Source organism: Cydia splendana, chromosome 2, assembly GCF_910591565.1.
Source record: "Cydia splendana chromosome 2, ilCydSple1.2, whole genome shotgun sequence".
Lineage (NCBI taxonomy): Eukaryota > Metazoa > Arthropoda > Insecta > Lepidoptera > Tortricidae > Cydia > Cydia splendana.
In genome coordinates this window covers 13,313,803-13,332,489 of record NC_085961.1, presented here as the reverse complement: position 1 = coordinate 13,332,489, position 18,687 = coordinate 13,313,803, and the positions used below count along the sequence as shown (strand labels likewise).

Genomic DNA, 18,687 nt, shown 5'->3' with positions numbered 1-18,687 from the left:
AATACAGCAGCGATAAATGCGTCAGGAAACCCAGGCCAGTCATACCTTAATCTTCATTCACAGCTTGGCAAAAAAGAGTAAAAATTAAAAAGTGGCAACATTGTAGTGTCGTCCCTTTCAAACCAATTCATATAAGAGAACGGGTACGTACATCTAAGATTTCCTGCTATTGAAAGCATGCCAACAAATTCCATATTTATAGGAACCCTCGAAAATTAATAAAACGTGTCCATTAAAAACTACAAAAGCAAAATCTTTCAACACAATACAAATTTGATTTATACGGTGTATCCCTACGTCGCACCTACCATTAGGTCGGGGGACGGCGACAATGTAGCTCTGTCACTTGTTCCTAAAATAATACGAGGGTCCCATTGTCATAGATATGAGGTGTTGCGAGAACGACTAAAACGTCTGCTGTTTATTGGAAATTGTTATCTGCCGAAATATGAAATACTTGCGTTTGTATGAGGCGTCGCTGCAAATAGATTGCCTCTCGTGGGCGGGGGTGGTAGAGGGAGGTGTGGGTGGTAGAACTTTAGGGGTAGTTAGTTGCGTGAAGGGAGGTGGATCGAAATTGGACAAACTATTATTATTCTTTTTTAAGAACGTTTCTGCTGTTTATTCGTACATTTCTTTGTATTAGCCAGTTTAATTAAAATACCGATACGTTAACCATGAAATTAGTATCCCATATGCCAATACTAGTACAAGATGGTAAAATGTAATACTATGTTTTCCGTAGACGCGCTTAATATTGTAAACCATTAAAAAAAATGAAATTATTCTTGATCGCAATTAGTCGGGTAAATTAGATCTGATTGGTTTTTATCGATATTTTATAAATGGGTTTGGGTTGAAATACAAATGAAAGCAACTGCCATCGGGTTTTTTATATATTTAGAACAAGAAATGTATAGTTACAACCATTGAGGATATTAAATATCATATTGTAAAAACTATTGTATAAAGTGAAGAGAATGTGACATTTTTTCATATTTTTTTATTCAATTGTAATTAATTCCCATAAATTAATAATTATAGACACATAAATTACGTGAAAATATTAATGAATAAATTACTTAAAACAGCCAAGTAACCACTACTGATGTAAATATTTGGTTATTAATGCTTACAATAGGAATGAGTATTTTAAAAATTTCTATCCCGCTTGAAGGATATCGCGTAGCAATTTTCCAAAAACCGCTTCGGTCCCCTGAACCGAGCGTTTAAGCTCCTTATTGGTGTTTGGAAAACTTTACAATAATTCAAAAATCCTTAAACGATCTTACAAATTATCGGGAACAACATTTAATTCTAAGACACTAAAACTGAATCAACATTAGTTTGGAATGTAATCGACCTCCCTCGCCCGTTCGCGAGCCGGAGCCGCAGCCGCAGCCCTAGCCGCCGGGGCGCGCCGGCCGCGCCGCTCGCTCCGGGCAGCGAACCGGCCAGGGACCATGATACCAGGTTTAGTGTTTTCTTAATTCCATCTACTATTTCTTGTGCAACTCAAACTCCCCACAAAAGCTATAATGAAGTAGAGGTAATTATTAAACCGACACAATAAGTATATAGAAATACCTAACCTTTAGGTACAATATTAACTAAATCGGTTAATACGATCAACACAGACACCTACTTCTTAATTTTTATATAGGTAACCATAAAAAGACGAAAAGAAACTTCAACATTGATTTAAATACCGGAAGATCTTAAGTGTTTTTAACTTTTTTTTTCGAATTTTTTTATTAGTTTTATAAAATACGTATTTGTATCAAAGTGGAGTCAGCTAGCGAACGAGGAAATGGCTGACTGTTTCATAATCTCATTTAATTATAAATATCATTGCTTTCATTGCCTAGTACACCTTAACGTTGAAGTTGGTAAAATACTTATTCAATACTTTATTTTGAGACACTTATCTTACGATGCACATTTGCTCTAATTATTTCCTATCCTTACTCGAGTCTGTTGGAAGTCGGGATGATTTACTGTGTTTTAAATACTCGCAAAGACCTCGAAAAGTATCTATGATACGGTCCATACTTTCAGGTCTCTAACAATATGGAAATATGAATGAATATTGCCTACGTTTACGTACTAGGAGTATCACATGCTACTCTGCACGATTCTGTGTTTGTCCCCATTCTATCACGTAACCTGAAATGAATGGAGCCGAAAGGCAGGCGCGAGGCGTCTTGTGTTTGGACACGAGTCCGGCCCGTGCCTGCTCCCGCCCTCCGAGAAATGGGAACGAACCATTGTGCTATGCAGTTAATAGAGGAATCAACACCGAAAACGAACTTCTAATAAATAGACAGTGAAATTGATATTACATGATATTACTTTTTTATTTATTTAAATTCGAAACTATTGGTAATTTATTCACAATTCGCATTCCGAAGCTGGTCCGATGCCGTTGTTATATTTACATATTTATTGCAACCTTTTTAGCGAATGGTCTAAGCGTAAAATCGACTCGTCGTTCGACGAAGCCTTGGGGTTTTCAACGCAAGTGTCTTTCTGGCCTTTTCACTGTCTATAATGATAATTACAGTGCGGCAGCACACGGCTCTCCCTGACTCCCGCCAGCGCTCGGCGACCCAATACCAGCGTAAGACGGCTTTAAGAGTTAATTTAAATTTATAATACTCCATTAAAGCTTAGTTCAACTGGTGTAAAAGCGCTGCATTTCAGGTAATAAGGACTAGGTCATCACTCGTGAAATGCAGAAATTTAGATCAAAAAGATCTCTTTAAAAATATTGCTTAGTTTATTGTCCCTTATCGACATATTATATTGCTTTCGGTTGTTTGTCGCTGGTTCGCGGCGCGAGCGGGCGCAGCGCCGCCGGTGCTCCGCTCAGGTGACGATGATCATGCGATAGCGCAAAGGGAAGCGACAAGGCGCCGCGGGCTATATTATATAAAATTACGATGAGAGTAGGTACCTAAGAGCTATGCTAGAGAAACAGATCCAAAAGAGGAAGTATGGGCTGAGCAAATGGATTTTATAATTTTACGATAATATAGCCGATGCAGCTTTGAAGTAGGTGTTGTGCAAACTTTTTGACGTATGACGTTAATAGTAACACATTTAGTCGATGTCTCGAGTTTTCTGTGGCGTCAAAATATTTCAATATATCGATGGTATTTTGTCGATACACATTTGGCACTTGCGACTTTTTTAATTATTGAGCATTTGACTAGAATAAATACAGCCTTAAGTGCCACAGTCAGTATTGAAATATTTTCACGCAGAGAAGTTAACTTATGTAGATTTATGTCCTATGGAAGATATCATTTCTTCATTGTGACTTAACTAGGGTTCCAGCCTCTGGCATTATATCTGCTTTGTGCTTGCCGAGGCCGGTTCCTTACCAGACTACAAATGCTATTTAGCCTTCCTATTTATCACCGATTCCTGGACAGTCATTAATGTTAGCTGCATTCTTGTCAATTGATTTACTTATTAATTATGGGCCATCAACCTACGACTGCATCATCCCTCTCCCTTAATCTTTAATATAATTTAAGATCGACCGTCACGTGTATTTATTTACTTTTATTTTTTTGCTAATTTCACAGCCTCATGTCAATTAGCCTATGCGTATTTAGAGTATTGTTTCTGTGTTGCCAATTAATTACTTTATTTTATATATTTTCTTATTTTCATTAAAAAATGTTTCAAAACACCGTTCAAAAAGTAGCCGTATGGTATTGATAATAGGGGTGCTTTTCCCTAGGCTGGGTTCGTTACCTACATTGACTGTGTCCACACCACTATTAGTAGAACGTTTTGCCGACTGCCTTACGACTATGAAGATATGAATTACGGTATATTTTTAAAATACATATAAAAATATTAAGTTAACATTATGTGTAACGTAGCGTGCTTAACTCACAATACATTTATTGCTTTTCATGTTCACGAACTACTCGACCCACTAAGCTATTGAGCACTATTATTAATTTATTATTATCTTTTTTATTATTTTGTTTAATTATTACCGAAAGAAGGGTTGACGCACAAAACATTCTACTAATACACGCTGTAAGCCACTTTACATACCTAACGTAACGAACAACCGCTCCAAAATATTTTGAAATTTTTACTTCAATTATTATTATTATTTATTATCTAAAAAGTCGATGAGTTTTCAGTGAATACTTTGGTGTTTTCGTTTCGATTCAAACGTCAGTTTAAATCTTACATTTACGCGAAAAGCAATCCCAAACTTGAAACCATATTAGGGTTAAGTTACCCTAAACAATAATTATTTACCTTTTATTTAATGAAACTTTACCTCCCTGAGCCCGATTAATCGCCCATTATAGTAATTTCCTAATAAATAAATCAATTTAGTTTTTTAAGCATTACTCAAACCGGCAAATGGATACCATCGACAATCCATCGTGGTACATTATTTAATTTATTTACTGTAGGTGTGCTGTGTTAGACATCCACCGTCTTGAACATGTGGCAAGCGCGCGAAAGCCGGTCTGAGTAAGCTTAACTTACCGAGAAGTTACGATATAAATTAGACATTAAATAAGTTAAATGCACACCTAATAGATATACACGTAAAATACAATAATTGCACGTACACTAAATTAATGAGTCGTAAATCTAACAAAATTTGAAATTATCATTAAGGTTATTATCATCAACATTAACTCCAACTATTCTTAAAATTATCAATTATGAATAATACAATCCCTGCGAAGGGGTAAAAACTAGAATAGTTGAAATTTATATGCTGATGCAAAACAACACAAACACAACAACCACTATAACCTAAAGACGACTACATTATAGTTAGGTACAGTAGGTTAGCAAAAGTTGTGCTCGCGACCACTCCACCGCTTGCCAACCGTCGTAACACGATCCATAATTACCATCATTTAAATTATAATCAAACTTTACGCCGAAAATCTACACCTCGCTTCGGTAAAGCACTTTTCAGTATAAAATTACATACCTACAGATATTAATCCATCGTTCCTATACAATTCCACATGTTTTCTTTGCCATCTGGCCAATACCGAACGCGAGGCCTAGTAACGAAAGTGGTAACTCACAATTTCTCTAAATTAATACAGTATCCCTAATAATATTGAAACATATTAAGACTAAAATTGGAATCTGCAAGTCAAGCTGTATGTAAAATAAGCAAATTTTGTTAAAATTAGTAAATAAATAATTAGTAAGTCGGCCGCTAGCCATGGCCTTCGCCGCGATTACAATAAATAGACAAACAAACTGCGGTCGGCCAGGTCGACCTAGCCCGACGCCTCCACTCATTTGTTAATATATTTTTATTAAATTAATGGCTATTAGTTATTGCACGTTTTACATTTATAATAAATATATAAATACTTGTAAATTTTAATCTCCATCTTTGGTATGTAATGAGTACCTATTAGTTAATATCTGAAATGTTACAAAACTGTTTTTTACATAATATTAAGTATATATTCTTTTTACAAAAATCGTAGGGTCGTTAGGACGGCACGATAATAATAATCTATTCAAGTTCGATGTTCTTCAATAGGTCTTGTCGGGTCGAAGTGGTTCTGAGGCGTGTCAGACGCGGCGGATTATTTAAACATTTTTCCTATTTACAAATTTTCATTTAAACTAAGACAATTAAAGCCTACTTCGAATAGACGCAGGTTCGCATCCATACATTATTATTATAGCAGGTACCGATCATATGTTTAGACATCGATTATTATTGGAAACGATATCGTTAGACTAGAGTATGCACCATAGTTCCGCGGTGGACTGTCGTCCTCCGTCGCTCCGCGTGCTGTCCCCCTTTCACGTGCGGCGAGGAAGCGTGAGCGAGCGAGACGGCGCGCTCGGCCGGGCTGAATCGATCGCCGGCCGAGCGGCCCCGAGCGCCTTCGACCACCCCCCACTGGGAGGGCGACGCCATAGTGTGTCAGATCCTTGTCAGTGTGCGTTACCGGTATCTACTACCGTAACCCGCTTCCTAGTTCCTCGTATCAAAATTTTCTCAAAAACCTAACCTACACATCTTTCACGCCGGGCGAGCCCGGGACGTCAACACATCTCCGCGGATCTCAATCATTTTTAAAATTTTATCAAAACCTATCACAGTTTTTGATTAGTTTTCATCCTTAATTAGATTAATATATGATTAAAATATACATATAGATAATATATATTTTCCAATCTTTAACAATATAACACTATTTTACTTCGATTAAGTGCCTGAGAAGCGCGAGCTTCGTTCCATTACTTTTGGCCGGTCCGATATATGTAATACTAACAGCTAGGTACGTTGTGTGAGCGACAGAATGATTTATGCATTATATATATTTGGCAAACATGGACCGGGCGCCGGGCCGGGCCGGGCCGTGCCGTGCCGGGCCGCCCGGATGCCGTGACGCCCCGGTGGAGACGTGACACGCACAATACGACAGACGATATGATCGCGTATAAAATCCACAAAGGAGCATTACACAATTTAGGCTATTATTGCTAATTATTCATTATATTCGAAAACTATTTCTCGTTAACCACAACCGTTCATAAGCGAAGTTTAATATCATTATTTTGTTATTGACTATTACCAATATGTGTGGGTTAGTCAGGCCGTGTGACATTGTAAGCCGGCCTAGGTCGTGTCTAGTCGGTGCAGCCGGACTGGGTCCGGACCTGCGCACCGTGCCTTGTACGAGCCGCCATTTTGTTTCCTGAAACACACTTAACCCAGTTCGGTATATAGGCATACGTACGTGTTTATATGTCACCGGAGCGGCTTCGGACAAAGGGTCGGTGCCTTCGCTTTACAGTAAACGTAGAAAATGCGGACGTCGTCCGGTCTATTCGGGAAGACAGTCTAACTCTTGTTGTTCTGGTATCCGCGGTATGTATGGGTGCGCGCCTGGCGCGTGCCGTCCTAGCGGCCGCGGCGCCCGCGGCGCTTAGATCGTCTTGATTTTGTTGGTCTTGAAGCTGACCTGCAGCACGCGATTACCCAGCGTGTATCCGTTCAGCGACTGGATGGCCACCACGGCCTCGTCGTAGTTTGTCATTGTGATGAACCCATACCCTTTGCACTTGTTGGTCTGCAGGTCTCTTATGACTTTGACGCTCTGAACGGCACCGAATGGGCCGAAGAGTTGCCAGAGCACGTTCTCCTCTGTCTCGGGCGCCAGGTTGTACACGAAGATGCACCACTCGGAGCCCACGGCTCCTGGCAGGACGCCGCCCAGAAGCTCCCCAGCCAACGGGCTGTAGCGTTGTAATCCCTTGTTGATGGCCAGGAGAGACTTGCCAGAGCTGAAGCGGCCGAGGGGCGCAGGGAATCGAAGCGCCGCCGGCAGGTAAGCCGCTAACGGTGCCAAAGCTTTTCCATTGTTGGACGGGTTGTTCGCAAACTTCACTGTGATAGGCTCTGTCGCTCCCTTAGGCACTGTTCCATTCAGTTCCTGAATGGCTCTTTCGGCCTCCACGCGTTGATCAAATCGAATGAATCCCACTCCTTTAGACAGTCCCTGTTCGCCTCCGGTGAAAGGCCGCCCGCCAGAATTTTCGCACAAAATGCGGGATGTGATGATGCGGCCGTAAGGGCTGAAGAGTCGTTCCAGCTCACTTTGAGTCATAGTTTTCGGAAGCCCGGACACGTAGAGATTGGCGCCTTTGATGGCCTCACTGCTTGGTCGTGCGTAAGATACTTTGATGGTTTTGTTCTGGAGGCGAAGTCCATTGAGTGTCGAGATGGCTTTCTCCGCATCCTCCGGACGGTGGTAGTTGACGAACGCATAGCCCAGCGACTGGCCCCCGCCGTGCAGCGCATGGTTCAGAGCATCAGGGAACGCGGCCCCCTTATTCCGGATGAGCTTGCAACTCTCCACTTCACCAATACTAGAGAAAAGGCTCCGGATCTCCTCCTGAGTCATGCTCTGGGGCAGGTAGTTGATGATGAGATTGGTTTTAGACTCCTCGCCGGAGCCATTCTGTTGCTCGCTGTCGCCTTTCGACATGGTGGCTCAAATCATAAACGTAAAGAACGAAAGGGAAACGAAAAACGCGGTAAAATAAATAACACGCGTACGTCCGAATGGGTAGCGCGCGCGAGCGGTATTGCGAGGGGTGGCCCGCGCAGGCTCGCGCAGGCCGGTATCGACCGCGTTATGTAACGCCGTTCGTTCACCCCTCTCCCGGTTGGTATAGTGTCCGAAAAAACCAGATACACCCCGCATCGACCCGCCCGGGATGCTGGCCTAACCGGGTTCCGCTCTGCCCTCCATCTTAGCGCCGTGCCGGCTGCCGGAACGCTCAATAACTGTCATTACACGAATTTCCTCGACTTCCACCTCACCCATTCTTCTTTGATATCGTAACAACGGTCTTTAACACGTTTTAGGCGAGAAGTGACGTTATTTCTAATATTACGATGTACATCTTCACATTCATTATCGAGTTGCTTTCATTGACTCTTACTTGAATGAATGATACGATCGTAGTAAAATAGGGTCTTCTACGTTATAACTGGCTACTCAACATACAAATAAACCTATGCATGGTAAATGCGACCGTTTTAAAAGTAGTTTTAATTATTACAGTTAGTTTAATAGGCTTTTAATTTTTTTTAATATGTGGGCATCTGGGCTTTTTATTAATATAAATTTTGTTTGAATAGCATCCTAGTGAATCAAGAAAACTTATCAATTAGATACCTACTAATTACTACCTACATAAACTTAAGGTTTTTTCTTATTAGATCAAGTTAAGTTCCTTGTATATCTATCTTCTCGTTAATTGCAAAGAAACAATGGTTTCCGTGCCCTGAAAACACTATATAAAAAAACCGGACAAGTGCGAGTCGGACTCGCCCACCGAGGGTTCCGTACTTTTTAGTATTTGTTGTTATAGCGGCATCAGAAATACATCATCTGTGAAAATTTCAACTAAGGTCACTGTGGCGAAGTCCGGCATACTTTTTTTTTTGTCTTTGGAGTGATCTAGTTCCGTTTCTAATTATTCACCTATGTTACTGCTTGTAATCGCATACGATGAAGAATTTAATAATTAATAGTTTAGCCTTAGTGACAGATCATTTCAAGCACAAATTACACAAATAGCAAAAACAATGGCATTTTTTAAAATTCGGCGAGTAGACGGACTTCCCGTGCAGTTTAAGGGAAGTCCGTCTAGTTATGATATCAGCCAATCTATGGGTGCGTATATGTTCGTAGTCAAATTCCTAAAAAGAACGGATCAAGACAATGAAAAGTGTATTTTAAACTTGTGGTAAACCTTTTTTGGTAAATAGTTAAACATAATTATGTTTTTGATTTCCGAAATAAAAGATCAATAGTAATTTTCAAATGAATTTTAATCGTTTCTTTTAATTTACTGAGATCAAAATTTAATAAAGTAACATCATGCGCAAAGATAGGAGGATTTTTTGATACCTTATCAAATCGTTATAATATTAAAGTCGCAAAAACAGTTGGTAATCTCTGATTTAACGAAAGTCCGGATATGACGGACTTGCCTTGAACATAATAACTTTCCAACTTAGTCAAATTTTAATGTGATAAATTGTGGAACGTATAATTACAAAACTAAGCTAATTTCTGATATTTTAAAAATAGAATAAAGACAACTGGTTCTTATGCTACCTACGTAGTTACTTTCTGATGCACAATCTTTTCAGAAACTATTTTTAACAATTTTTTTTCGAACGGCTGTCGCACTATGACTTCGAGTTCAAAACACGAAATTACTTGTTGACGTGGATTGCTCTGAAGTTGGTTGTCACAGCGCCATCTGTTTTACAGTGACGGAACTAGCGCGAAAAACTAGTTAATCGACTGGACTCCAAAGTCGCATACGCCTTCAAATTCAAAAGTTATAACGTGTTGACGGACTTGCCTTGTAGACGGACTTGCCCACAGTGACCTTATCTGACTATCACGGTTCATGAGATACAGCCTGGTGACAGACGGACGGACGGACAGCGGAGTCTTAGTAATAGGGTCCCGTTATTTACCCTTTGGGTCCCATTTTTTACCCTTTGGGTCCCGTTTTTTACCCTTTGGGTACGGAACCCTAAAAAATAACGAAATAGGCGCATTTACGTTCTACAGCAGACTTTTCCGGCTAAAAATTTGATTCCACTTCGAAACTAAGACAAATGTATTCATCTGTTGAGTCTTGATTGAAATTCAGCACTCTTTTCGTTCCTTTCTATGTACTTTAGATAATGAAGGATTTTTTTCCAATTCTCGCAGATGATTTTTCGTCGTTGCTTGTTTGAACTATAAAGACGTACTTATAGGTCTCACAATTTAAGGGTAATGTAACCAGCCACCACTGGAGTGGGTCAATGTATGTACTTATTACAGTATTAGGGTGAATCCATTCGGTATTATGATTAACATAAGTTTGCCGTAAAAAGACGCAAAGCCCCGAAAAACTGCAGCATTAATGCTGTCCGTCTGAACTGAATATTACCTTTACAACCTGAATATATGTTACTCAAAATACGTAAATTCATTCTAAAAGTAGCAAAGCAGAATAAAGTGTAAAGGAAAACACCTCTCGTTGTCTCTCGAGTTTCCATCCTGTGGAATATTTTTGATTTCCATATGCAAAGCGAAATGTCACATAACACGCGGCAATTTTATGCCATGCATTATTCAGATATTGAAGGGGTTTTATTTCAGATCTTGGCAACATCAGCATGTAGCTTGGATTGAAACATGTGCATATTATAGAAAGGGTTTATCAGGGTGTACTATTTTATTACCACTAACTTATTTAAAATGTGTTTTTGAAATTGAGTCTTACTTATAGGTACTTACTTACACAATTTTCAAGAGTGGGTGACATTGTTTGTTTCTTTTTTCATCGAAATATTTTTTTATGTATACAATGTATACATAAAAGTACTATCGAAACTCCTACCAAGTTATATATGTTGCAGTCAAAAGTGTGAACTGGTCAAAAGAACTTTTAACCGACAAAAACAGGCAAAACTGCTTTTGACTGAGCATGTTGGTCAAAAGTAGTTTTACCTGAAAATCATACCTATTTCTGGCAGCAGTTTCGTTTTTAGGGCGTAGCAAAAAAAAAAAACCCTAACCTACCTATCTCTGCGAGTACTTTTGACTGATAGTAACAGTCACAATTACTATTAACCAATGATTTTCAGGTAAAACTACTTTTGACCAACATGCTCAGTCAAAAGCAGTTTTGCCTGTTTTGTCGGTTAAAAGTTCTTTTGACCAGTTCACACTTTTGACTGCGACATATATACTACTCTGATGAAAAGTCGAGGAAATACTTACATAAAATATTATAGGCACATCTAAAGTGATTTGGATATTCTTATAATAACATGTGTATTTCCTATTGGAAACACTAAATGCTGATGAAGAGCATCATATTATGGCATTTAAACTATTTAATGAACTCGCATTGACTAAAACACTTAAGTTTTTGTTCCTGTTAACGATATTATAATATATATAACGATTTTTATTATTCTCAGATTTTTATGTTAATAGGTACAAGGCATTGCCATAATAGCGCCGGTAGCGTGGAAATGGAAATTATACCGAGGTAACGTTAGGTAGGTATATGGGCGCCTCGGTTCCATCGCTTAAACTATAAACTTCCCAAGAAAATTACAAATGCATAGCATAGTCCTAAGCAACATAACCATTTTATTCTGGTCGTTGGATAAGGTGATGATAAGGTGGTCAAAAATATCGATCCATGATGGTCAAGATTGAGACGATGGTAACAATTTCGAAGATTTGCAGTGCATCACATGCGCTCCAATAAGTACGAGTGGGACGCAAAATGATACGACTGCCAGTACATTTCATTGCATCAAACGTATCATAACCACAACCAACACAACCTTAACAAATTGTTAATTCTGAATCGCTTCCTCACTGATGTTAGTACTTGCTACGAGCTACGGCGTAGCACATACTACGTCAACGATTCACTACCCCCCACCCTATTGGTACGAATACGAAGCTTACAAGCCAATGGCCAATACGAATTTTAGTTGTTCGATAATCTGTATTCGATAAGATCCTGATCTGTCAGTGTCAAAAGTGACATTTCTTCAACTGAAACACTAAAACTCGAACAGGCCTGTAATTTGAAATTAATAAAAATAGGTCACTGAACGGTTAAAAAGGCTGGAAATAAAAGAAGTCAAGCTTCCATGCATTTTATTTAGTTGTATAATAAAATAAAAGTAACATCTTTGTAAGCCTCAAAGCCAAGCCGTTTTAGAGACGAATGGCTACGTTCTTGCGCATATAACAACCCAACACGATAATACCGTCTTCATACCACATAAGGTAAACGTACTAGTGCTCGACATGCTAATGCCTAATACATGACACCTTTCTGTCACCTCTATTGACATGACTTAAGTTTCAAGATGACATGTACTGGGACCGCATTGAGCGCCAGTACGTTTACCTTACCATATCCGTACCGTCGGGGGTAAAAATAGGAAGTTCATGCAATATGCAGGCGGTTGCCACGTCGGTTTGCACGTACCTACCTAAATAAGCCTGCGCTCCAGGTGGCCAGGGCTGCCGTTGCACAGAAGCTATTTGTACCTATTAAAATATATCTGAGAAAAATTGTTTGGTAAAAGCGAACCACTACACTTTCATCAATTTTACTTCGTTCGCTTTATTATATTGGTGTTTGTAATTCAAACACTTTCAAACAAAACTACGATGCTCAAACTACTAGGGAATGTAACCGATAAATATTATTTAGAAATACCTGTAATTTACCTGTCCGTCCGTAATTTTCATACAATTTCTTATCCAGTTATTCCCTAGAGTATACGAGTGCGGTACGTACCAGAATCATGAGATCATGATATTCATGATGGGATGATGTCTTCTAGACTGTGCTAAACACATAACATCTGTAATGAGGACAGAGCTGAAGTATTGATAAATCCCAAATGTCATTATTACATCTTACATGTAGGTACTGTAAACATACCTAAGAACAATGACAACAAGTACACTTACATGGAATTCAGTACCTACAGTATGTTTAAAGTTTTCATAGTAGTTAAAGTTAAATATAACATAGATAGGTAAATTCCTGTGTCTTGGACGCTATTATGACCCGTATTACCTAGTGGGTAAAAGCGCTTAAAAAGGGAGACTTTTGCGACAACATTTTTTTTCATTGTCACAAAAGCTTCTGATTTGTGTTATCGCACCTCGTTTAATCTTTGCAGATCTTTTTCCGCTTGTCACAGCCCTGTGGAACAATTTAAATGCTAATTCCACCGGCAAAGGCTTTATCGTGGTTTATACCGAAATGCGAAGATGAAAGATAGCTCTCACGGAAAATATTTTGCCCGGGCAAAGTAATATAATGTTGTTCTTTATTGTTCACGTTGTTTACTTTTTATGACATTCTAAAACTACCATTATCTACTATTAGAACCTATAGTCGATCGCTGGGAGTTCTTATGTGGCGACCGCATACCTACAGGAGTCCAAAAGATGCATTTTAGAGAAGTCGCAGAAACACTAATGGTAATTTTACGTAGGACGAGGCTTTAGTTCATCAGTATATGTCTTTCGACTCATGACATAACTATAGTCCGCACTTGGCGCAGGTACCTATATTATACATATTTATTTATTCAAATATTATTGCACTAACAGATAAAAATTTACAAATGTCGGACTTAATACCAAAAGGCATTCTCAAGTATCCACAACATACATTTTTACGTTTTCGCATAACAAGGTCAAATCTTGGGTGCAATGAACTCCACCCCAGATATCTTACGTATTTCCCTTATATGCGAATTACTCGTACGGTAAAATGTTATAAGTGACGCCGTACTGATCGGTAAGGAAGCAATGCTCAAAACTTAAACATTAGTACTACTGATGTAATGATCATTTGATTCATGAAGATATATGTAAAACGTCGCTTAGGGTGTTTTTCTACCTAAGTGTTGTATAAGGCTTGTCTAAGTTACCTTGGGGTGAATGTGAGAAATAACGATGCTCCAAGCCACTTCAGGGTACGCAGCGAAGAAAAAATATTGTGTATTTTGCAAAAGAACAATCATATCAACATTATTACAAAACCTATCTTAAAATAGAGTCCACAGGGCTTCTTTTCACTTGCACTAGTATATACGGAAGTATCACCTACAGACCTAGTAGCCAACCAAAGTAGAACCTTAACGAAAGTCCCTAAGGTAGATTCTGATATTACGGGTTTCAATTTAATTTAAGCGAGGTGGTAAATTGCTCATGAAAAATGAACTCAACGTGAAGGAGTGAAAGTCGTTTTTGGCATGGAAATTGCTTTATTAGGGGTAGCGTTGTACATTTTGAGCCGAGGCGAGGGTGGTTAGTTCGTTTCCACAGTACCGTTTTGAAGTTAAACAATTACCTATATTATTTTATCTACACTCATTTAATTACAACGAGCATAAGAATAAACTGTTTTATTTTATTTTATCACACACTTCTGATATTTATGTGAAAATGTTAATAAAATTACAACAAAATCAATTCATTCTTTATTACAACAAAATCGATTTTATTGACCGAAGCGAAGCGAAGGTCTACGTTTTGACTCGGGCGTTTTGCTTTTGTATGTCCGGATGTTCTCCTCTACAGGTCGCAATTCTTAACCGATTCTCGTGAAATTTTGTAACCGAATTCTATGAACCGATAAAACAAATTTGTCGAGCTGTTTTTGAAAATTTTTCAAAATGGAAAAGTTGTGATAGCTCGCGCTTATACAAATAGTCGTATCGGTATCATAAGAGTGTATTCTTTTTGAGACATTTTTACAGATTAAATGTCAAAAAATTCAGAAAATTTATTTCTCTGGTTTTGGCGGTATTAAGATATTTAATTTTGTATGTCCGGATGTTCTCCTCTACAGGTCGCAATTCTTAACCGATTCTCGTGAAATTTTGTAACCGAATTCTATGATTCGTTAAAATTTTTTTGTCGAGCCGGTTTTTGAAAATTTTTCAAAATGGAAAAGTTGTGATAGCTCGCGCTTAAACAAATAGTCGTATCGGTATTATAAGAGTGTATTCTTTTTAAGACATGTTTACAGATTAAATGGCCAAAAATTCAGAAATTTTATTTCGCTGTTTTATTAAGATATTTAGTTTTTACTTGAGAATCAGTAGCTAAATTTCGTCACCTCATGTAAGAACTATCATGTTGTATATTGCAAACGTTCGATCCCCAGTAATTACATATATGCTGGGATATAAGTTTTTGTATTTTTTTACACTTACATTTCATATCAATTGTTGTTTTTTATTTTATTTTTTTATTTACTAAAATTAAAAACTTCGTATTTTTTATTTATCAAGCGCGGGCTAAGCGTATTGTAAGCAGGTTCGATAGATAAGGTTTTAATTGTCAAATTAGATTCTCTAAATTCTTCTAAACAACGGCGCCATACATTTACTCAGTTTTAAGCTCTGCTCGCGAGGTCTACAGCTCACAGAGCCACTAGTAATTAGATAGGTACTTACATTCAAATTTCGAACATCTTTGAAAAACAAAACAATTTGATTTCACCTCTACTCTAATATCAGTCGAGATACCGTTTTATTCGAAATTAATATTAATTGCAAACAAGTTTTAAAAATCTTAAATGTTAGGTAAGTTTTAAAAATCTTACATATTAGCCTAGGTACTTGATATCGGACGATATGGCAGTTACGGCCGACTCTTATAGTTGGTCTCTGAATTAAAAAAAAATGTACGGCTGCGTGACATGCGTGACAATAGTTTACATTTACCGATTTACCGCCAATTGACGTTCAGTTTATCATGTAATTAGACTATTTAGTATGTATAACATTAATTTGTGTTGTTGTTTATAAAGTACTTACAGCAAAACATTCGTGTGAAATGAGCGATCAAGATATTTCGGAGACGCTACCTCACATCCACGAGTTCAGTGTCATAGAAACGATGCTGCAATGCCGGTCGTACCTATCATGTGGGTCCTGAACACATCATAGACAGCTTATAATACGTGTAGAGATAAATCCACATAAGTGTTGTTTATGGAATACTCTCGTGGAAGTCTCGGTAAGTACGTTATAAAAAACATACCATGTTAGATGTAAGATTTCGCTGAAAATAAATTAAATGAGTACCTACCTACTTAGTACATTCTATAGAAGGGTCTACGGTTTGTTCTACCACAGACCAGGAAAAATCAGAACATTCTGAATTAAATGGCAATACTCATCCATCACCGAATAATGGGAGTGATTCTGATAGCTTACGAGCGGCTCTACCGATCATCTTTCTTCAATCGTCTCTTACTGGGAAACCTTCGGCCCGTTTCGAACTTTAAGATACGTCAGTTAATAGATCTAGAAACGATATGGAATACATATGTCAGTGTCAAATTTGACGTTTCTTCAAACAAAAACGTCACTTTTGACACTGACACATCTAATACATATCGCTTCTAGATCTATTGAGGTATCTTAAAGTTCGAATCGGGCAGCTTGTGTATAGCACATCTCGGTTTACATTGGGTGTTAAAAACCGAATGGCGGATGAGTGTGGGCACTCGGGCGAGGGTCCGGGATGGGGGTCAACGACATCAGCTGGCTCGGGAAATAACACTATAGGTCAGGTTACATTCGCAGGTTGTGCTCTACACTCACTACTGTTTTCGTACATTTCGCCGGTGCACTGAATGAAACTTGCTAAAAGGGTATTTCTGGTTGAATTTTGTAGTTAATGAATTGTATCTAAAATGCACTTGAATACCTTCTTACCTATTTACTTCTAAACCCTAATTTGTAGACCAAATTATGAATTGCGCTTTCTTACTTTTATTTAGAAATTTTTCTCTGTTAATGGTATGTTAAAAACATACTGATGGCAGGTTGTATTCGCTCAGTGTATTACGAGCCATATGCTGGGTACAAACGTGACGCACTGACAATATGTCAAATCCCTACATAATATTATATTTAAATGCGAATGTAACTCTGTTTGTCTGTTTGTTTAAACCGCTGAACCGATTTAGATTAAATTGGGTACCGAGATGAAATTTTTATCTCGGTAATTGGCACGTTCTGCTTAAATGAAAAACCTGGTTAATTGACTAAAAATTGCCGGTCCCTTGAGATTTCAATTATCCAGGTTTTACTGTAGTTGGAGGCTCGAGGAAGGACATATGATATTTTTTATCAATCATCATCATCATTTCACGGAGACGAAGTCGCGGGCAGTTTAATATATAAGTAGGTATTTGAATTTAATGGATTGTCCAATTTGCCAATGAACGCAGATCTCGCGTACATATACTATTATACTCTTTGGAACTCCCAGAAAACAATTTCGCCTACAGACGCTTTAACTCCAAACTTTTCCCATTTCTACGAGTCATTATTTGAGTTACAAAGTTTTGTTTAATGTTTGTCTTTGGTTAACTCCGCTTTAAGTAAATTTTCGGAATTAGCTTTATGAGCTCTTCCTTGGCGTAGGCTGGTTGCGAATGTCTTCCTAAAAATAAAATCCTGCAAGAATAGGACAAGTTAATTTATGTGAATAGAGTTAGGTATAATGTGATAGAAAGTTTACGAAATCATCCAGTTTTGATAAAGTATATATATATATATATATATATGGATAAAAAAAAGGCTGGTTCCGAAAGTCTTCCTAAAAATAAAAATCTGCAAGAATAGGACAAGTTAATTTATGTGAATAGAGTTAGGTATAATGTGATAGAAAGTTTACGGAATCATCCAGGGGGCCGATTTTTGAAATTCGACCGCTCGATTTCGTGTATTTCGTTCAATAATATCTCCACTACTATGCATTTAAATTCTACTAATATAATTGAAAACGAGTGGTCAATACCACTCGATTTCCAATTTCTATGGCTCGTATTTCAAAAATTAGCATTTCGCCGTTTTCCACCGATTTTCGAGTGACGAAATCGAACGATCGAAATTCAAAAATCGGCCCCCTGTTTTGAAAAAGTATATATATATGGATAAAAAAACACTAGGAGAGACAAATTGGATCTTTGACCTAAGTGACTCATGTTATTTAATTAGATCTAGACACGCGGCAGCGTGTCAAGCCAAGTTCAAGCAAAGGAACTGGCTAGCCAGCGCCGAGTGTATCTTTACACGAACCACTTGGTGCCACTTTTGACCCTTCTATAACTCAAAACATATTTAACGTAAACACATAAAACTACGTGTGTTTAATTATATCCATAAGGACATCTAGAAGCCTAAATTTCATGAAGCTAGCTCAAACGGTTATAAAGATATGAAGGTCAAAAAGTCGTAAATTTTGGGACTGACTGACTGACTTATAGTACCTAAACCTAACCTACTTCCAGATGACCTAGAAGGATGAAATTTGGAATCCAGCTCGGTTATTGTGTGTAAGCGTAGGAAAAAATCTAAAAATAAAAAAAAGTTAAAAAATAGGGGGGGTCCCCATACAAAAAAAACATTTTTTATTGTGACTGACATATAAGTACCTAAACCTAACCTACTTCCAGATGACCTAGAAGGATGAAATTTGGAATCCAGGTCGGTTATTGTGTGTAAGCGTAGGAAAAAATCTAAAATTTAAAAAAAGTTAATAAATAGGGGGG

General features: G+C 38.0%; 1 protein-coding gene across 1 annotated transcript; it reads right to left on the bottom strand.

Annotated features, from left to right (window-relative positions):
• Positions 1-883: 883 nt before the first annotated feature.
• On the bottom strand, positions 884-8,391 carry LOC134804206 (ELAV-like protein 4). Its single transcript, XM_063777168.1, has one exon. It carries the CDS (start codon positions 8,022-8,024, stop codon positions 6,963-6,965), a length of 1,062 nt encoding a protein of 353 aa, XP_063633238.1. The 5' UTR covers positions 8,025-8,391; the 3' UTR covers positions 884-6,962.
• Positions 8,392-18,687: the final 10,296 nt, after the last annotated feature.